The sequence below is a fragment of the Ochotona curzoniae genome, unplaced genomic scaffold (genome assembly GCF_017591425.1).
Source record: "Ochotona curzoniae isolate NIBS_2020 unplaced genomic scaffold, NIBS_Ocur_1.0 scaffold_2587, whole genome shotgun sequence".
NCBI classification, from domain to species: domain Eukaryota; kingdom Metazoa; phylum Chordata; class Mammalia; order Lagomorpha; family Ochotonidae; genus Ochotona; species Ochotona curzoniae.
In genome coordinates, this window is record NW_024467096.1 from 2104756 (window position 1) to 2126760 (window position 22005).

General features: G+C 42.4%; 1 protein-coding gene across 10 annotated transcripts in view; it reads right to left on the reverse strand.

Moving 5' to 3' along the window:
- Nucleotides 1-22005, reverse strand: part of KPNA1 (karyopherin subunit alpha 1) — a 49698-nt gene that overhangs the window by 18547 nt on the left and 9146 nt on the right. For 3 of the 10 annotated variants that reach the window (XM_041003063.1, XM_041003064.1, XM_041003071.1), the window contains exons 2-5: nucleotides 12769-12902; nucleotides 7796-7903; nucleotides 5908-6007; nucleotides 3717-3811 (exon numbers count right to left, since the gene is read on the reverse strand). In XM_041003063.1, coding sequence (XP_040858997.1) covers nucleotides 3717-3811; nucleotides 5908-6007; nucleotides 7796-7903; nucleotides 12769-12897 — 432 coding nt within the window. In that variant the 5' untranslated portion in view covers nucleotides 12898-12902. Of the gene's footprint in view, nucleotides 1-3716; nucleotides 3812-5907; nucleotides 6008-7795; nucleotides 7904-12768; nucleotides 12903-13755; nucleotides 13781-14948; nucleotides 14977-16350; nucleotides 16356-16673; nucleotides 16773-18187; nucleotides 18213-21411; nucleotides 21437-22005 lie in introns of those variants that run through there. The other 7 variants (XM_041003062.1, XM_041003068.1, XM_041003065.1 and 4 more) reach the window with 7 other exon arrangements.

The following is a 22005-nucleotide window of genomic DNA, read 5'->3' on the forward strand; positions in this document are numbered from 1 at the left end:
GAGGGGAGACCCACTGCCTATGAAACTGTGTCATAAAATAAAGGAAAAAAGTTCTCCCCTTGAGTACAGACCCAGCTGACAGAGAAAGCAACCATCCATGTGTCTTTAGCATTTATACATACACACATATATATACATACATATATATAAAATGCAGATGCATTTTGAACTATATAACTATCTTTGTCACAGACTGTATTTTAGTCTGTATTTCACTAAGATAAATTATCTTTTGTAATTTTTTGCTTTTACAGCTTTGGATTAGATTTTAATGTGAAGTAAGAGTTCTGAAACAGGAAAGCCCAGAATTAATGAGAAAAGCAAATGCACAAAGCTGGGAGACTAATTTCGGTAATCACAACTCAAAAGAATATTAGTGACCTGATAAAAGAATCTAAGAAACAGTATCACCCAAAGGAGCAAACAGTGGTCAAATATAAAGCCTTCACTTCCTTCGCTTTTCAACTATTATGTTCTTAGTATCCCAAGAATAACATCATATGGAAACAACCTATCAAGCAGCTGTAGCTATTTATAAACTCTAACTCCACTATTATTTATTTCACACTGTCCAGGACTTGCTGCAGCTGAAATCTGCACATTTGAGATTGGATGTTTTTTTTCCTCTCTCATCCTCTACCTTCCGGTGCTCAGTTCCTTCAATAAGGAAAGTGAGAGTTCAAAGCTGAAGTACTTCTGACCTCCTATCAAGTTTCCCACTCCAGGTTGAGGTACGCCTGGTTCCCTTTCTCCACTTGGATCAGGACTCTGTTGCTGACCACCTTGTCGGTTCCACTCTGGCTCCTAGCAAATGCCAGGCTCACCTGGAGAGCAAGTGAAAAGAAAGGCTCACATCAGAAAAGTAAACCCAGATATCAAACTCTGCAGAGAACAGTGCCTGAGTCCTCTGAGCGACCTTCCGGCAAAGGCAGAGATCAATGGAGATGGGAAAGACACAGCAGGATGAAGGATTATTGCAGTTTATCACATTGGGCTTTGAGGAGACAAGAAATGCAGGAAAGGGGGAAGCTATGCCAACTTAATTCAAATTCTAATACACAATTTTCAGAGGTGTGCCCATATCAAGGTTGGAAATGGAGGCAACTGGCCTATTTCTAGGCGTTGTGATGTTTCTTTCAGGTTAGGGAATACACCATCTTGGCACTGTTAGGCAGTGCAGACACTGGGTCTGGACTCAAAAAACAAACTAGGCCCAAGAATAAAACACAAAGCAGACGAGTCTCATGCCAAGGGTTCAAGTGTGGCTGAGACCTCGCTGTCACCGAGCTTTACAAACACACAGCTCACGGCACCACCTGCTGCCCAAAGCCTAGATCCCCATGTCCCTCTCCGACTGAGGGCCTGCAATGCCCAAAGCAAATTATATCTACCTCCCAGGTTTGGGGTGCCTCACTGATTTTGGAAGCTAGAAAGACAGACCCTTCACTAGATTACTAGCTCTTCATCTACACAATAAGAAATAAGTTGGTCCACCAAATTTATTAGTGAGTTATGTCACCAAATCGCCTTTGGTAGGTAGGGGAGGGGAAAAGATTCTGGAAAAGAAATGGCAAAGCCTTATTTCAAAGAGTCACTACTCCTATTTCTAGGAAGCAGGTAGGATTACCAAGAAGGCCAGTATTCTCCAGGAAGACAGAAGCTTTTCCAGCTTCTGAGATGGCCAAGGTTACCCATTAGTCACATAAAGGACACCACACTGTGCTTAAAAATGCACAGAAGAAAAGCTGGAAATGACACCTGCTGGATAATCAAACATGTTTTCTGGCTATTTCACTGTTTTAGAATATGTAAGGTAAAACTCGTAAGGTGGTCACTTCTAGAGGGACCATCTTTAGATCTTTTAGCCTTTTATTAGTTTGCACGGAACGAAATTTTTAAAATTTGGACAGAAACAAATTAGAGATTTCTGAAGGTTTTTACCTTTTTGTGTTATGATGTCAGATTTTTACCTTTATTGTTTATGTAAGAAGTTATAGCAGTACTGACTCAAGATAGGATTTACTTGTGTCAACCAGGAGAGGGCGCTGAGAACATAATGCTCTCTTTTGACAATACAAAACGGAAAAACACATGGCTAACTTTTTTTTTAATTTTAGATCTGGAAGTTAATATCATCTTTCATTAGTGTATTAAGAAGCTAGACCTCTACGACCTGTTAATAACTGCTAGATCCAGAAATAAACTGAGTTATCTCTTAACTCCTCATTCTCAGAGACAAGATTTAAAAGACAGTTTTCAGAATGAATAGAATGATACACATCCCTGCCTCCCTCTTCCTACAAAGTACTTTAAGAGATAAACTGCAATAAGGCACCTCAGTGGGTCTTCCTGGATCTCTGGGCAAGCTGCTTACAAGGACTCAGGCTCTGTTCTCTGCAGTGTCGAGTGCTGGATTTCCTCTCTTTTTTAAGTCTCTCTCTCCTTGCTCTCAGGGTGAAGGTGATCATTCAGGTTTCTGGTGATCCTGGCCTTGGATGGGGACCAGAATTACAATTCAGGAGGCAGCTAGCAAAACAGAATCTTAATTCAAATGAACATGGGACTGGTAAATGTCGAACTGGAGAAGAAAAACTGAAAGGACATCCAAGTACTCTACCTTTTCTGGATTTCCTGCTTTTCCTCGGGAAGGGAGTCATCACTGCAACAAGGATGTGAAAGAAGGAAAACAGAGGGTAGGAGAGGAAAGGAGAGCAAATCTCACAACAGAAGCATCAAGGCTTACGGACACCCGACAGCAGCCAGGTCAGAAAGGAACCTGGGGCCAGTGGCCATTGCTTACAGAAAGGCCCCAATTCAATGTGATAGCAGCCGGAAGAGAGACAAACATAAGGGAGGGGTAGGAGGTAAAAGTGAACTATCATCAAATTAACTTGCTATTGACAAATGGTTGCTCAGAAAAATAATCTCACTTTGTGATCTACTTGGCACTTAACCAATTTTTACACTTAGGGTCCCTCTGAAGGACCTGCACCCTTGCCATGAGAACTAATTGTAGCAATTTAGGGATCACAGGTATGTCAATAACAGATACTGATTCAGTTGGCAACTTAGAAGAAGTCTAGTTACTGAAAAACAACCAGTGTACTAAAAGTCCAACTGTATTCAGGGGAAACAATACAGCTTAGTAACCTGCAAAGTGAGTCAACTGACATTTGGTTCCCTTTATTATAAAAACTATCCAATCCAGATGTTAGCGATTTCCTCCGGGAATCCCTATAGGCTTGAGTATTTAAGAACTGAACTGACATAGCAGAAAGGACAGATCACCGGCAAGGCTATGTCCTTGTCAAGTCTTCTGCAGTAGGGGGAACCAGGCTTGGGAATCAAGGACTCTGATCTGGCCCACATTAGAATTACTCTAAAAACACTAACAGAGCTTAACACTTCCTTACATCAAACGTCGTGCAGCCTGTACTTAGGTTTCTATCTAAAATGGAACCTCTTACACAAGCAATTCCTCATGAGAACAGTATTACCACAAATCATGATAAACATGGTACATTATCAAAAGTGACACAAATCCTGAGGATGCCTACATGTTAACAGAGCTATCAAGGTAACTTGCAATGTAGTTGTAAGAAATACTATTATAAACATAACCTTTGTAAACATTTAAAATAAGTAACAAACTTGTATTTTAAAATAAGAATTCACAGTAAATCAAGTTACTAGGCAAGAATGAAAATGGTTCGCACCTGCAATGTACAATTCTCTTTACGTTTGAGGAACTCCACAAACCTGGCCACCACTCCTGGAGTGCTGATAACTTCATCAATAGGAGGGTTAGGCTCTGTTTCCCCACAAAACAAAAGAAGAAAAACAGCCCTTTGATTTCAATGCACACTTTTTATATATCAAAATTACTTCATAACACTCCTCCTCATTCATTGTCTATTTCTTTCATGCTGGAAATCTACTCCCAAAAAATAATAAAATGGGGTTCACTGTGTTGAGATGCGACTACTCTGAAGTTTCACAACAAAGTTAATCTTTAACATGAGAATGAAGGATGGTCACATTTTGAAAAATTAAAAATGTCTCCAATATATTAGAAATCTTACAAAGCAGGGGAAAATAATATCAGATACCTAGTACCAGAATTTGCTAATTTCCTTCTGGCCCCTTCCTGAACCAGATGTGGCTTATGTTTAAAAAAAAAATTGCGGGCCCGGCGCAGTGGCGCAGTGGTTAAGGTCCTCGCCTTGCACACCCAGGATCCCATATGGGCACCGGTTCTATCCCGGCAGCCCCGCTTCCCTTCCAGCCTGTGGCCCGGGAAAGCAGTCCAGGATGGCCCAAAGCTTTGGGGCACTGCACCCATGTGGGAGACCCGGAAGAGGCTCCTGGCTTCGGATTGGCATAGTATCAGCCATTGCGCTCACTAGGGGAGTGAATCATCAGACAGAAGATCTTCCTCTCTGTCTCTCCTCTCTGTATATCCGCCTTTCCAATAAAAAAATAATAAAAATAAATCTTTAAAAAAATTGCATTTAATGAGTTTCATGTGCTTCAAAATTAACTTAGCACTGGTAGTGGTTAAGCAAAAATCAGCAACGATTTCCTCAGCCTGACTTTGCAGGTTAAGTTCATGTTCATCTATGACAATACAGTGCCCTATAGACAGAGCCACTCAATAAAAACTTCAGAGGTAACAAACCTCACGAACAACGTCAGGAACAGATGTAACAAGTTTTAGTTTTTGAGGAAATGCACAAAGATCCAAAAATGACAGCTACATCACAGGACTAACTGGGAGATTCTGAACCAAATCCATGCTTCACTAAAAGGAGATTAACAACTGGCTCAATGCTAATTTGGATAGGGCTAGAATGACATGCCCTTTACCTAACTCCACATCCCATCTAGCTCTCTGCTTGTGGTCTGGGAAAGCAGTGATGGATGGCCCAAAGCCATGGGACCCTGCATCCACATGGAAGATCCAAAAGCTCCTGGCTTCAAATCGGCTCAGTTCTGGCTGCTGAGGCCATTTAGGAAATGAACCAGCGGATGGAAAATCTCTTGTCTCTCCTACTCTGTAAATCTGTTTTTCCTCTAAAAATAAAAAGATCTTGTGCTCGCTTCAACAGCAAATACACTAAAAATAAATAAATCTTAAAAAGAAAGCCCATGACTTTACTGCCAAAATCTTACAACAGTTCATAAAGAAAAGCATTAATGAGTTTAGTCTGCTGAAAACAGAATAAGCCATTACCGTATCACAACTAGCAAAATAACTTATGTTTCCTTGCATCTTGCTAGCTCCCTTATCCCACCCTCTAACAAACCACAGACCTGGAGCACTGTATTCTAATCACCATATTGTCAAAAAGGGTGCCAGCAAATGATTACACTCAGGAAAGCAGCAGACTCCTGAAAAGACAATTTCCTTTTTTCTTTTCATGGCGGTAGGCTTTGATTTCAGCTAACTTCAAGGTATATATTAGTTTCAGTAACATGAATGACTAAACAACCATACAATACTATTGATATGTTTAGGTATCTGGTAAGAACATTTTAAAATGATTCAGAATTCTTTTCACTAGTCTAATGTAACAAACACATTCCAAATAAAGAAGTTATCTTGCCCACCAACAAATATATATACTTAACGTTCAATGATAAATTACTAACATTAAAATTATTTATTTTTTCCTTAAAAAAAAAAAGCAAATTTCTCAATCTGAATTACCATGACATGTTGCTACTATAATTTCTAATATATCTAAACAATGACAATAATGCAATTATACACAATTTGTAAGTATACATATCTGTATGCATCACGTTATTTTATTAACATATTCCAAAACATATAATTTATGATATAAAAAATAATAACAGGAAATGAATGTTTACTAGAGAGATTAAAAAACATTCAGTTCTCACCTTTTGAAAGCAGTTTTCTGAATTTTTGTGTGGCAGAAAGCTGCTGCTCTGGGCTATTGGAAAATATCATTTCAATCATGTCAGAAGTAATAACACCACCCTGAGATCACAAACAAAAAACAAACATAATTAAACATCAATCTTAGCTCAAAGGAAAATAAAAGCATAAAATTACAGCAAAGTTACTCAGAATAATCCAAATATTACATGAACTTAGGACAATCTTTACAGGTAGTTTAAGTCAAACTCCTTGTAATACTCGAATATAAGGGAAAGTAATGCCAGCAGGAAATACTGAGACCAGGGGCTTAGGAGTCTTGTCCTTGCTCATCACATGGCTAGCTATGTTATACAAACTACATGTCAGCTTGACAGCCTTTAAAAAGCCCCCATATCTCACATCACCCATCACCCTATTTCAGTCCCGTTAAGTTCTTCTTGGTTAGCTAGTTATTGTCTAGGCTCCCTAAGTATACTGGAATCGCCTTGAAGGCCAAGACCCTGCCTATCTATGTACTACTCAACAGACATACATCTGGAGCTGATATGTTCAATATTGTTAAATTACAACAATAGTCCTGTAAAATTCTTAATTTTAGCCACTGCTAAACAAAACAAATGACACTTAAAACTTGTAAGATTTCTATTCTCTTGTTTTATTCAAGTTTCTTTTTAATATCTCACCATTTTTTTATTAGAGCTTTGTATTTCCTACCACCACCCATCTTCAGTATTATAATTTATTTCTTCTCAGAATCATGTGTGATAATGAACAAAATTCTTATTTTATGCAGGGTTATAACCAATTAAATCAACCGTGAAAGGGCCTCCAAGGACACAGGCACCCAATCCCAGAGTGTTGGCCCGTTTGGGTCCTGGCCCCTCTGCTTCTGATCCAACTTCCTGCTAACATGTCCTGGGAGGCATTACTTGGGGCCCTGCCATGCATGTGGGAGACCAGGATGGAGCTAAAAGCTTTAAAAGCCAAGACTAAGGGGTCTATTAAAAAAAAAATTCAAGACTGAAACCTCAAGTTACAGCCACCAGCTTGCCATATAAATTTCAAACGTACTAGCTCCTAATCACAAACCTTTTTATTAAAATCAATCTCTCTGCCTAATATAATCCATCAAGCGCTTCTCATTTTAAAATAAAAATTGGAAAATTAACTTCCTGAAGAATATGCTACAAAATAACTGTGTCTGTTAACACTTTGACCCCAAGAAAATTGCATTCCCATACCAACTCCAAAATAAGTCTGATTCACATTAATCAGAGATCGTTGCTACTGTCTGCAAAAGATCCAAGGAAACACAAATATTCTTAAAAAAAAAAAAAAAACAGATAAGTAAAAATCAATTAACAGTAGTCACCATGGGAAAAAAAGAGAAACAAACAAAAAAGATAGCTTTTTAATGTAATTTTAAAAGGTTACAAAATACTTTAAAAATTCTGATCAGTGATCACTCAGATACTGATTCAGAATCAGTATTTTTAATTTTATACTTTAATTGAAATGCATAACAAACTGATTCCTTTAAAGTATCATGTTCTACTTAACTTTTAATCAATAACGCTGTAATTACATTTTAACTCTTGGAAAGATAGTCAAATCACCTTTTGATTTATTTTTGAGTTGACAGATACTTGTTCAGCACATTTAATTCCTTTGTAAGTTTTAGAGATGTATTAATCTTCATATTTATTTTTGCTTGACTATATCCAAAAAATATAATAAATTCTTAACAAAATATGAGATGTATTGTGTGGCTTCTTAAAGATGAAATGCCAAGTACTTTTTGTAGCCATCTAACCTTTAAAACAAAAAAGAGATCTCTTTTCTTCTTGACAGAATCACTGGAAAGACCGCTTTTATCGTCTCACTTACTGGGGCCATCTCCATGTTATTAATCTGGGCCTCATGAAAGCCTCCATCTGACATAACTTCCTCTTCTGTTTCTTCTTCCGCTGTGGCAACATTTCTTCGTTTGAATAACTGAAAAATAGAGGACTTTTAGTCATGTAATACTAAAACAAGGGACTAAAACATCCAAACTCTAAGCAGCCTTCCCTCAAGAGGGAACAGTGATGGAGTTGTTGGAAAATCATTTTTAAAATACTTAAGCTTTGCTGTCTTCAGCCTTTCTTGACAGGAAACTACTTCAGATTTCATCCTATAATCTAATACATAGAAATCTTATGATGTGCTATAGTGAATACCTGATGAGGTAAAACTTACTAAGAGAGGTCTGATACTGCAAGATATAACCAGTTCAAGGTTAGGAAAAGCAATCAGGACATGCCTGGCCATTCCCCTGCATCCTTTAATGTAAAGTAAGCCACAAGATAATCTCAATACATGAGGAAAAATAAAAACAAAAATACCACAATAATGTTACCCATCTTGGAAGGCAGAATGAAGCTTTTCCTTCCGGCTGTTCAGCCACCAGTGACAACTGACAACTGTGAACATTACCTTTAATTGTACCAGCAAAGTGCCCAGAGCACTGGATGGCACCATCCTGAACAACTACAGAGCAGGCAAAAACTGATAAAATGTGTTTCAGACACTGCAACATTAGGCAGTGAGCTAAAATGTAAAAAGCCAAGAAGAAGAAAATAAAGGAAAAAAAAGATCTTCCCCAATGAACCACCTAAGCAAGAGCTTCCAAACTGCGGGCCAAAAGGCTGACACCAAAACAGCTCAGAGGGGCCTTGAGTTGAGCAGAGTTCAGAATTGAGACTTGGATATCTAGAATCCACAGGAAGGGTAGTGCAGAGGGAAGACCTACACAGACAGCACTTCACAGATGCACAGAAGACAGAAGCAGGAGGAACACTACTCAACTCAGACGAGGATGCCAGCGCCATCCCAACACCAAAATACCTTACCAAAGATTTCTAATTTAAAACAGTTCTTTTTACAGTTGGTCACATCCAGCTATGGAAAAAAAAAAAAAATACAAGGCAAACACACATACTAAAAGGTTAAAAAACATGATCAAAAAAAGGGCAAGTCGGGCCCGGCGCGGTGGCGCAAGTGGTTAAGTCCTCGCCTTGCACGCCCGGGATCCCATATGGGCGCCGGTTCTAATCCCGGCAGCCCCGCTTCCCTTCCAGCTCTCTGCCTGTGGCCTGGGAAAGCAGTCTAGGATGGCCCAAAGCTTTGGGACCCTGCACCCACGTGGGAGACCCGGAAGAGGCTCCTGGCTTCGGATCGGCATAGCATCGGGCCGTTGCGCTCACTTGGGGAGTGAATCATCGGACGGAAGATCTTCCTCTCTGTCTCTCCTCTCTGTATATCCGCCTTTCCAATAAAAAATAATAAAAAATAAATCTTAAAAAAAAAAAAAGGGCAAGTATCAGATAAGCAGATCTAGAAATGCAGGGATACTGGATTATGAGAGCAAGAAGTGAACCAGCAGACAGAAGATCTTTCTCTGTCTCTCCTCCTCTCTGTATATCTGCCATCCCAATAAAAACAAATCAATCTTTAAAAATAAAAAAGATAGAATGAAATACTGCTACGTGTCACAACATGCATTAATCTTCTGAAAAGAGAAAGACAATAGTCACAAAAGAACATATACCATGTGACTATATATAAAATGTCCAGAATAGATTAGGGCAGGATTGGAGCAATAAAAAATAGCAAGAAAGGAGAGGGACTTCTAGTGAGCAGAGTTTCTTTTTGAGTTGTTACAAGTCTTCTCAATTACAGGCCTGGCATGTAGCACAGTAACTTAGACTGTCTGTGTACCAAACTCAACATAGGAGTGCCAGTTCAAGCCCAACAACTCTCGTTTCAAAATCAATTCCCTGTTAATACAACAGGGAAAGCACTGGAAGTCAGCCCTGGTGCTTGAAACCCTGCCACCTAGGAGAAACATTCAGATGGAATTCCTGGCTCCTGGCTTTGGCTGGCCCAGCCCTAATCACTGTTGTCATTTGTCAAGTGAATCAACAGCTTGAGCATAAATTGCTGTCTAATTGCCTTTCAATTAAATAAACAAATCTTATTTAAAAATCGCTCAGTAACTATATAGCTGTGAATGAAAACCACTGAACTGTACACTTTAGATGAGTGAGCACTTGAATTCTCTCTCAGCAAAGATCCTTTGAAAACATAATGGACAGGGCCTAGCATGATAGTGTAGCGGTTAAAACCCTCGCCTTGCACGCACCGGGATCCCATTTGGTCGCCAGTTCTAATCTCGGCGGCCCTGCTTCCCATCCAGCTCTCTGCTTGTGGCCTGGGAAAGCAGTTGAGGTCGGCCCAAAGCCTTGGGACCCTGCACCTGTGTGGGAAACCAGGAAGAGCTCCTGGCTTCGGATCAGCTCAGCTCCAGCCGTTGTGTTCACTTGGGGGGTGAACCATCAGATGGGAAGATCTTCCTCTCTGTCTCTTCTCCTCTCTGTATATCTGCCTTTCCGAATAGAATAAATAAATCTTAAAAAAAAAAGAAAACATAACGCACAAAAAAATAATAGACAATTTAAAGTTAAATATTAGATGATGGTTTTAAATAACAAATATTTGGAAGTACAAACCACAAAATGGCACAATGTCCGTTAAGAGACTGTGTAAGTTCAAAGCACACAATATAAATCCTAAAGCAATCACAAGGAATATTTGTACACTTCATAAACTACATGGTGTCCATAAGAAGCAGAATTCTTTTCTTTTTTCTAAGATTTATTTCATTTTTATTGGAAAGTCAGATATACAGAGAGGAGAGAACACGCCAGGATCCCATATGGACGCCGGTTCTAATCCCAGCAGTTCCACTTCCCATCCAGCTCCCTGCTTTTGACCTGGGAAAGCAGTCGAGGACGGCCCAAGGCCTTGGGACCCTGCACCCACATGGGAGACCTGGAAAGAAGTTCCTGTATCCTGGCTTCAAATCAGCGTAGCACCAGACGGAAGATCTCTCTGTCTCTCCTCTTTGTATATCTGACTTTGCAATAAAAATAAAATAAATCTTAAAAAAAAAAAAAGAATTTACTACTCAGCAAAAAATACATACATACCAAATTTAACTACACTAACAGGACAGATGCTAAGGGTATGGGCAGTATAAGGACTTAAAAGTTGGCTAACCACGATAGGTTATATTGTTCTTTGGGGCACTGTCCAGACACTCATTTGTTTTGTTTATTTAGTTTGTTTGTTTTTTAAAGATTTACTTATTTTTATTAGAAAGGCAGATATACAGAGAGGAGGAGAGACAGAGAGGAAGATCCTCCCTCAATGGTTCACTCCCCAAGAGAACGCAATCCAAAGCCAGGAGCCAGGAGCTCCTCCGGGTCTCCCACGTAGGTGCAGGTTCCCAAGGATTTGGGCCGTCCTCAACTGCTGTCCCAGGCCACAAGCAGGGAGCTGAATGGGAAGCAGGGCCGCCAGGACTAGAACCGGCGACCACATGGGATTCCGGGACGCGCAAGGCGAGGACCTTAACCACTGTGCCACCTTGCCAGGCCCATAGACACTCATTTGTATTTGTGGCCCCACTGTGGCCACAAATGCTCTCTAAGAAGAGCATACTAAGAGATCTTCCTCAGGCTAACCAGTCAAAATCAGTCCAACGCACTGCAGCTATTCAGAAACCTTCAGAAGAGCTCAAGCTTCATTATAATCTAATTTTCATGCTGAATGACAAAATTTCACACTAACAGAGATACGTGACAATATACAAATATTATCCATCAGTATAAATCATATTGGGTCTAAGGAGAGCTGAAAAGTGGTTCACTCAAGAAAGCTGCTGGCTAGCTTTCATGTATTTTAGCATTATTCAACTTATTCAACTATGTGCATATATTGCATGAAAGTATTATTTTTAAAAAGGAAAAACTGCCCAAACAATCATAATTTGTAGACTATCTTATTCATAGGCTACAAGCTGTCTGGAGTTATTAACCAAATTATCAATGAAAAAAGTTCACTGTAAGTCTATCAACTTGGTCACATCAAAAATTATAACTAACAGTACCAGGGAGCACTCAGGTTTACACAAACATTTTATCCACCTACCTACTCACACTGGATTAGCAAGCTTACTAATTCAAAATATTTTAATTATACTGTCTACTTCAAATACTTTTAAACTTTGGGGGTGGGGAAACCCAGCACGGTAGTCTAGCAGCTAACGTCCTCACCTTGAATGCACTGGGATCCCATATGGGCCTGATTCTAATCCAGCGGCCCCACTTCCCATCCAACTCCCTGCTTGTGGCCTGGGAAAGCAGTCGAGGATGGCCCAAAGCCTCGGGACCCTGCACTCACATGGGAAACCCAAAGAAGCTCCTGGCTTCAGATCAGATCAGCACCAGCCTTTGCAGCTGCTTGGGGAGTGAAGCAGAAGACAAAAGTTTTCTCTCTGTACCTCCTTCTCTCTGTAAATCTGCTTTTCCAATAAAAATAAATAAATCTTAACAAAGAAAGAAAGAAAGGAAAAAAGGAAGGGAACAATAGAGGGAGGAAGCGAAGTAAAGGGAAATAATTTTGCCTAGTGGTGAAGATACCAATGAAAACACACACATCATATATGGAGTGCCTGGGTATTGCAGGCTCCCAGCTGCCACCTGGCCCAGCTTTGGCTACTGTAGACTTTTGTTGTTGCTACTGTTTTTTTTTTTTTCTTTGAGATTTAGTCTGAAGCAGCCAAGACTTGAACCAGTGTCCATTTAGGATGTGAATGTCACAAGCACTATGCTACAACACCAAACAGTACTGCAGGCATTCAGGTAAAGACCCAGCAAGACACTTATAGCTCTCTTTCTGCCTTTCAAGTAAAATAAAAATGAAATTTTAAGGAAGCTGTAACAACGTTAAGTTCTTTGCAAAGGGGAAGGACTTACCTGCTCTTCCCTTTTCTGTTTGCGAAGCTGCAGTCCTTCTTCTTCCCTCCTCCTTCGCATCTCATCAGGATTCAGAGATTTGTTCTTATAGCTTTTGAGGCGAAAGTTCTCTTTTCCGGGGGTCGACATGATTTCTGTAAGACAGCAAAGAGAACAGTTGAGCTTACTGTCTTTAGTTCTACTATTCTAGGCGCTCAGCCTTTTAAACATACACACACCCAGATTCACTCAACAGAACATCCAAAATGGTTACTTTAACAATTTCAATTAAATATGTAATTCAACAAGTTTTTAGTGTAATCACAGCTGTATGCAACCATAACCGAGGTAAATTTTACAGCATTTCATTACCTCAAAAAGAAATACTGTGTTGTGTAGCTATCACTTCCAATCCAGACATTTCATCAGAGCATAAAACATGCAATCCTTTGCTACAGGAATTACTTAGCATATTTTCAAGGTTCAATCACTTTGCAACAAGTTATTAAAACTCTAGTCCAGGAAAGTCTGAGCAGTGGAGTGGAGCAAGTACCATGTGGCTGTGGCTGGGAAAACCGGTGCCACACCACGCTGCCTGCTGGGGATCCTAGAACCCCATCTATCGCTGCTGATGCGGGGAAGGTCCTGGGCTTGTCCAAGTCCGAGGTCTGAGAATTTCCTCTGTCCAGTGACCATGCCGGAGACGGATCTCAACGCCTATGGGCATGTTCTGGCATATGTCTCCACCAACCGCCACCATCTGGGTCTGGGAGTGTCCCGAATGGGGAGAACCTGGGCAACTCCCCTAGTGGGTCATAGCTCCTACTGATAACCACATGGTTCAGGCCTGGGTGTTGGGTGGGCTAGGCAAGGTAGCTCTGTCTATAAGTAAGTGTGTGAGTTAGTTTTGGAGGGGAACAGACTGGGCAGAGCTGAGCAAATGATAGCCCACTGGCAAGTACAGAAACCAGGATGGAGTGCAGGTCATGCTGGGCTAGGCTGCCATACCTACTGGTTTGCATGTACCAGGGATGAGAGCAGACTAAGCAGGACCAGGTTGCAGCATCTGTCAGTGAGAGCTGGGACTGGGGATCATCTGGACTACGCCAGGCTGTATCTTTCAAAGACAAGGGCCAAGACAGGAGAGACTATGCCAAACTGAGTCAGAGCAACCACTGGCATGTGCAGGATCTGTGACTGGGATCAGGCCTGGTTGGGGAGCTAAGGGAACACCCTGGCTGGGTTGTGGGTCCCACTGGTGAGCACAGGTACTGGAATGAGGGCTGCGATCCGGTCTGGACATGTCTGCAGTGCCCTTCGGCACAAGTGTGGACTGGGTCTAGCGTGCGCCAGATTGGGTTAGACTCCAGCACCAACTGGTGATCATCAGAACCAAGGTGGGTATAACAGGCTGGGCTAGGTGTCTGCCCCTGCTGAGCCATGCATGAGCTGTGTCTGGTTGTGGACTAGGCCTAGCTGGGCTGTAGCACCCAACATTAAGAACTGGAATGGGTGAGGGTCAGTCAGGAAAACTACTGTTCCTGCCAGGACAGGAGGTGGACTAAGTAGGGCTGGCCCATAAGCCCACCGTGGGTACAGATCTGGCATTGGGAGAGGTTCTGATGGAGGAGCTTGAGAAGCTCCTCTGTAGGGACACAGTCCCTGCAGGTGAGTGCAAGAACCATGATAGGGAGTAGCCCAGACCAGGCCATGTTACAGTACCCACAGGCTTACCTTTGGCTCAGGTCAGGGGAAAGACAGGCTAGGCCAGTCCATATCACCTGATGGCAAATATTAGAGCCAGAATGGCATGTGGGTCATGCCTGGTAGGGCTACAATACCAGCCAGTTCACATTAGGGCTGGGACTGGGTGCTTGGCAGGCCTGGCTAGGCCACAGTCCCCACCAGCATGAGCTGGAACTGGGGACATGCCGGACTGAGTCAGACTACAGCACTCACCAGCCATGCTAAACTGAGTTGGCCATGCCAGACTGAGCTGCAGTGCCAAACCAGCACATCTGAGACAAGGGGAAGAACAGGTGAACCCGGCAGGGGGCTGTAGGGAGCTCCCTGTGGGGTCACTAGTCCCAGTGTTAAGCATGAGAACTGGATTGGGAGCAGACCAGACTGGGCAGGGCTACAACACCTGGTAGCCTGCATATAAGCTGGATCTGGAACAAGCCAGGCTGCGCGGACTGTACCTACTGGTAGATGCGTAAGCCAGAGTGGGTGAGGGTTGATTGGGCTTTGCCACAGCATCAGCTGGCAGAGGCTGGCACAGGGGTAAGACTCTGTTGAGCTAAACTGCAGAACCACCTGGGAAGAACAAGATCCAGGAGTGGGAGTGGGCCCATTAGGGAAACAGTGGAGACCTCCCTCTTGGGTTGCCACTCCCACTGGTGAGCCTGAGAACCACGACTGCAGCAGGCATGGCTAGATAGAGTGGCACCCACCAGCACTTGCATGGGCTGAATAGTGGAGCTGGTTGGATTGAACTAGGCTTCAATGCCTACTGACACATGAGAGTTGAATGGGATATGGGAAAGACTGAAACAGTCTGCTGTACATACTGGCAAGCACAGAAACTAGAGCATGGGGTGGGTCTTGTGGGGCTTACTGCGGGTTGTTCTGACTAGGCTTCAGCTCCCACTAGTGTACGTGGGAACCAAATGTATGGTGGGCAGGGTCAGGCTGGACTGCAAGACCCAATGGTTTGCATAGAAGACAGGGCTGGAAACAGAACTGACCCAGCAATTGTAATTACCAATGTGTGCAACAGACTGTGCTAGATCCTGTATTGACAGGCATACATAAGAATCAGGTCTGGGAACATCTCAGATAAAGTTTTTGTGGAGATCCTCCCAACTGAACCAGTGGACTCAGAACCCCAATCACGGAGAATATTGCAGGTTCCATAGTCTGACGATGGAATGCAACTGTCAGAGCTGAACCTCCTTACTGGTTTAGACAGAACAGTGGATAGCATATCCAGGTGCACATGGAGGATATGGCAGTACACTGGAGTCTGCAGAGGACACCTGGTACCATAACAGAGGATGGAGGACAGAACAAATCAACCAACTACCCCAACCATGTGTTGGCAGTGAATACTTAGGCAAGCGGAGTCTCTAAGGTGGACTATGACAGTCAGTGGAGTCTAGAGAGATTGTATCGTGATTGGAGTGGCAAGATCAACAATAATACAGAACTTAAGGAAGTCACTTTGTGTTCCCTAGGCATGCTGAAGGTGTGTTAAGGATTCTCACACAGGGTTTAAAAATGCAGTCATTCTTATGGGGCTCTCAGGCAAGAAGAGTATGCTGTTCACTTTAAAATTGGATTATTTTTCTCTTTTTTATTATATTTTGGATAAAAAAATCCTTTATCTGTTACATGATTTGAAGTACTTTCTCCCATTCTTTTTCCTTTCTTGATGATATGCTATGAAAGACTTAAAAAAAAAAAAAAAGATGTATTTACTTGAAAGAGTTAGAGAGGAAGTAGCAGAAAGACACCATCCATTCACTGGTTCACTCCCCAAAAGTCAACAATGAGACTGGGTCATTCTTTTTAGGTTTACCACATGAGCAGGGGCTCAAGCACTTGGGCCATCTTCTACCGCTATTCCCAAGCCATTAGCAGGGAGCTGAACTGGAAGTGGAGCACCTAAAATATGAAAAGGTGCCTAAATGAGATACTGGATGCCAATGGTGAAGGCAGCAGCTTTACCCACTATGCCAGCCCCACAAGTGTCAATTTTGATAGAGTCCAAACCAACCTAGTAATTTTTTTTAATGCCCATGCTTTTGGTGTCATCTGAGAATCCTTAACTTTACATTGCCTTCTATTATTGTATAGTTTTTCCTTTTGCAGTTTCAGCTAATTTTTTTATATGGTACGTGGTAACTATCCAACTTCATTCTTACACATATGGCTGTCCATTTATCCAGCACTGTTGAAAAGATCATTTTTCTGATAGCGGTGCTGTAACATAGGTTTAGCCTCTGTTTTGATGCCAGCATCCCATATAGGCAATGGTTCGTGTTCCAGCTGTTTCACTTCCCATCCAGCTCCCTGCTGTGGCCTGGAAAAACAGCAAAGGGACAGCCCAGGACCCTGGATTGCTGTAACCACTGGAAGACCTGGAAGACTCCTGGATCCTGACTTTAGACCAGGTCAACTCTGGGCACTGCGGCCTTCTGGGAAATGAACAAAAGGATGAAAGATGTCCATTCTTATCTCTCTAAATCTCTCTATAAATCTGCCTTTCAACTAAATATTTTTAAAGGATGATTATTCTTTCTCTCCAGTGAATGGTCTTGGCACCTATTGTACTGTTTGTGTCTCCCTCAAATCCATACATTCATTAAGTCCTAGCTCCAAAAATGATGATACGTGAAGGTGCTGCCTCTGTGAAATGAATGGGATTAGTGCACTAACAAGAGACCCTCAAAGACTTGCTTTGTTCTACTAGGTGAAGACACAGTGAAAAGATACCCTCTGTGAAGGCCGATATCAGGTGGCCTTTCCCCATCCTTGGGTACTGAGATGGTTGAAAGGTTGGGTATGGCCTATCCCCTTACCTCTCCTCTATCCCCAGAAACGCAAATAGAAAGTTTGGAAACACTAATCACACCCACTTCTCCCTAAACAACTATGTAAATATCATCTTAACAACAAAAAAAAAAAAGAATAGGATTATCAGCCTGGTACAATGGTCTAGTGGCTAAAGCCTTGCCTTGCATCGCCAGGACCCCATATGGGCGTGCCAGTTTGTGTTCCGACTGCTCCACTTCCCATCCAATTCCCTGCTTGTGGCCGGGGTGGACAGTAAAGGACAACCCAAAGCCTAGGGATCTTGCAACCACATGAGAGACCCAGAAGAAGCTCCTGGCTCCTGGCTGCAGATTGGCTCAGCTCCAGCCGTGGTGGCCACTTGGGGAGTGAACCAGGGGCATCTTACTCTGGCTTTCCACGAACAGACTCCAAGAAAAGGAGCCCCTGAGCATGGCCCCTGTACGTCTGTACTCCTCACCCTCTATTCACTGCTTGGGTGAATCAGTGAAGATGGGAATGCTAAGATGCTTTGTACTTCTAATCTGTGTACGTTCAACAGTTGCAGGAGAGGTGAGGCCTAGCAGTAATGGAATGTAGGCAGAGAAGCCAGGAAAACGTGAATGTTTGCAGCCTTGTAAGTGTGTCCAGGTTGTTCGTTGATGTCTCTTCAGCTAACTTACAGCTCTTCAGTTTACTACACAAGTTCCATGGTAATGACCGTTTCTTCCTCTCAGGTTTTCGATTCAGACTGGCTTGCCATGTGGACTTGTCATTTGGTAATTTCTAGTGGGCCCTGATACTATCAAGCATGGTTTAAAAAGACTCCTTAATACACCCTAGACTTGCCAGGTATGATCTCCCTCGCACCCTCCAGCATACAGACCTGGAATGAGTTCTGCGCTCCTGGCTTTGGCCTAGTCCTGTCCCAGATTGTATCTGGCACCCAGGAAGTCAATCGGCATACAGAAGATCTGTATTTGAATTTTTGTCTCTGCCTTTCAAATAATAATAAATTTGGAAAAACGAAAAACCTGTGAATTCCTATATGCAACAGAAAACCTTTATAGAACAGAAACGTTATCGTAAAACAATGTAAAATATAGCCAAAAATGTAGGCTAAAGTTGCCCTGAAAAGAGTTGTGATGGCAAATAAAGGAAATGAAATTTTTCCTATAAATGCTAGATGATGGTAAAATCAACTCACAAAATATTAATTTACTAATTAAGGTGGCAGCACAAGACCCCAAACACAAAGGCTCAGAAATGGTTAACATCTCAATTTCAGGCTGTATTCTGAGAGCCTCACAGAACTCACACCCCACCCTCAAGTAACAGCCAGCTAAAACTAGACCCCACAGAGAGGAGGACACCATGCCATTACAAAAACACATTGGCCCACCACTATTGGTTAACCAAGGGCCACAAGCACTGGGACCAACCAGACACCCATATGAGAGGTTTGATTAAGCACTGTTCTGTAAGACCATTCTCACTTCCTCAGGACTTCACCAACAGAGGCAGCTGCCTGACCTGTCCTACACACTTTAGAGTAAATGTACATCATATCCTATCACCCAGTGTCAGTAACTGGCCTCTGCATTTCTGGTTGAGTGGAGCCAGTTTTGAAGCTTGTGCAACGATTCCTCTAGCCAGTATTGGGGCTGTTCTAGGGCAATCTCAATAGCTTTTCACTGTATTGCTTCGAGGTATGAGCACCTTCAATGTCTTTACTCTTAGACCAAGTTCCAGCTTCTTTTTACCACAAGATTATTTTGTCAGTACAAAACAATCATTTAATGCCTTTGCTATTCTCCAGCAAGCTACATCTAAGGGATATAGAGTGACACTTTCCATGTTTATTATATTTAAGGTGTCATATATTCACATTGTATTGAGACAGCCTAGTCAGTCAATTCTAAAACATACATTCAACAACCACAATATTCTTTCTGGAACACCATGAAATGCCAAATATACTTAAATGCACCATAAGCCAGGCCATAATTAATCCACGATATAAATCAGGTGTATTTTTAGAAAATAAGTTTTTCAATAGACCACATTACACTAACCTACTGCATGAGATACCCATATCCTAGATCTGAGTGCTTAGGGTCAAGTCCCACCTCCTTCTTGGGACTGACAGTTGGGCAGGTGGCTTGTGAATGAGGACTGCCAGCAGCACACATACACATTCACACCACAAACGCTCCACCGCTCCTGTGCCCATGGGCTGGAAGTACCCAATGCTGCCTACAGGTTCAGCACACCCATTCACAGACTTGAGCCTCACTTGCATAATTCCCTAGAAGTCAGGACACTTCCCTAGAAACCACAACATGTGAGCTCCAAACCTACATGGATATGCCAGAACACTCCCAAGGTTCCCCAAAAAAGGGACACAGAGAATGGTACTCAAGTTTCTGCTAAAGCCCCCCTTCCTTTGAATATTCAACTAGCTCCTGTCCCCCAACCCTATAGTAGGATGAATCCTAAATTTGGAGCGGACAGCAATCTTTCCTGTGGAGAGCTGTTGCCTATGCTTACATTCGAGTGTGTACTATTCCCTTCAATAAATCTGGCTCTCCTATACCCTTCACATCTCCTCGTCAAAAACTGAATTTTTTTTTCCCATAGAGGCAAATACTTGGAACAAAATTTTAGATAACTTGCCCATTCCTTCCCTGTTCAACAATTAATCAGTACTTTTATCTTAATAATAGCAGATCAGTGTTTAACAAGAGCAGTCTGAAAATCCTTTTGAAAAGTCAACACTGCAGACACAGGTACTCATCTCTGGTCACATCCTATAGGTCTAACCCCTACCAGAACCACCACCAGCTGCTCTGCAGATATTGTGACAGTACGAAACTAGGTTGGAAGCGAACAAACAGGAACCCGAATCAAACACTCTTGACAGGGCATGTGAGTGCCTCAAGTGGCAACTTAACAGCTGTGCTAAATGCCTGCACCAACATGCTATTCTTTCATTTTTCCTTAGTTGCTTGAAAGGAGAGTGACAGGAGAGAGGGAGACAGAGTAAGAAAGATCTCCCACTCAACCAGTGCAATCCCACTAGATTTTCTTCAGGCCAAAACCAGACAGAAGCTTCGAACTCCTTTCTGGCCTCCCACCTGTGTGACACAGGCCAAGGACTTGAGTCATCTTTTCCTGCCTTCCTAGGTATACTGGCAGGAATCTGAACTGAAAGCAGAGCAGCCAGGACCCAAACCAGCACTCCAATATTGGATACAGGGACATGCTGCCCCAGCATGCTATTACTTTAGCAGAAGTTCTGAAGTTCATAGGAGAGAGAAATTATCACTTATCCAGTAGTTTGATGGTTTTTGCTTTGTGTCAGTTTGTAAGCCAAATCTTGACAAGGCAGGATCAAGAGCTGGTATTATCCACATCGTATACTGAATCTAATAAGCACCGTATTAGATGTTTACATGCACAAATTTCAAGTTAAAAATTAGCACAAAAATATATGAAGCTTTCCTCCTAAATCACATTAATATTGCTGTGAGAAATTAAGCTCTGATTTTCTTTTTTTCTTTTTAAGATTGATTTATTTTTATTGCAAGTCAGATATACAGAGAGGAGGAGAGATAGGAAGATCTTCCATCCGATGATTCACTCTGCAAGTGACTGCAACGGCTGGTGCTTTGCTGATCCGAAGCCAGGAACCAAGAACTTCCTCCAGGTCTCCCACGCAGGTGCAGGATCCCAAGGCATTGGGCCGTCCTCAACTGCTTTCCCAGACCACAAGCAGGGAGCTGGATGGGAAGTGGAGCTGCTGGGATTAGAACCGGCGCCCATATGGGATCCCGGCACATGTAAGGCGAGGAGTTTAGCTGCTAGGCCACGGCGCCAGACCCAGCACCTAGCTCCTTGTTTCGGATCAGAGCTCACTGCATCCATTTGGGGAGTTAATCAGCACAGGGAAGACACTGTCTCCTTCTCCTCCCTCTAGAAAATCTGCCTAAAATCTTCCCAGAAACAAATAAATCTTTAAAAAAAAAAAAAAAAAAGCCTGTTGAAAACAAAAAAAGAAACCAAAAAGCACAGTTGGGCTGGCAAGATAGCCTAGTGGTAAACCCTCACCTTGCACACACCGAGATACCATGCGGGCACCAATTCACACACCATCTGCTCCACTTCCCATCCAGCTCCCTGCTTATGGTCTGGCAAAGCAGTAGAGGACGGCCCAATGCCCTGGGCCTGCACCTGCGTGAGAGACCCAAAAGAAATTCATGGCTTCAGACTGGCTCAGCTCTGACCATTGTGGCCTTGGAGAGTAAACCAGCAAACAGATCTTTCTCTATCTCCTCTCCATATATCTGTCTTTCCAATAAAAGGAATTGGTCTTTAAGTAAATAAACAATAAACAAAAATTAGTTTATGTAAGAACAAATACAATACATGCTTGGACTGGCCAAACTGAAGCAGAAGCCCAGAATTCAAATCTGTTTTTTTTTTAATTTATTTTTATTTTTATTACAAAGTCAGATATACAGAGGACAGATAGAGAGGAAGGTCTTCCGTCCGACGATTCACTCCCCAAGTGAGTGCAACGGCCGGTACTGTGCCAATCCAAAGCTGGGAACCAGGAACCTCTTCCAGGTCTCCCACGCGGGTGCAGGGTCCCAAAGCTTTGGGACATCCTAGACTGCTTTCCCAGGCCACAAGCAGGTAGCT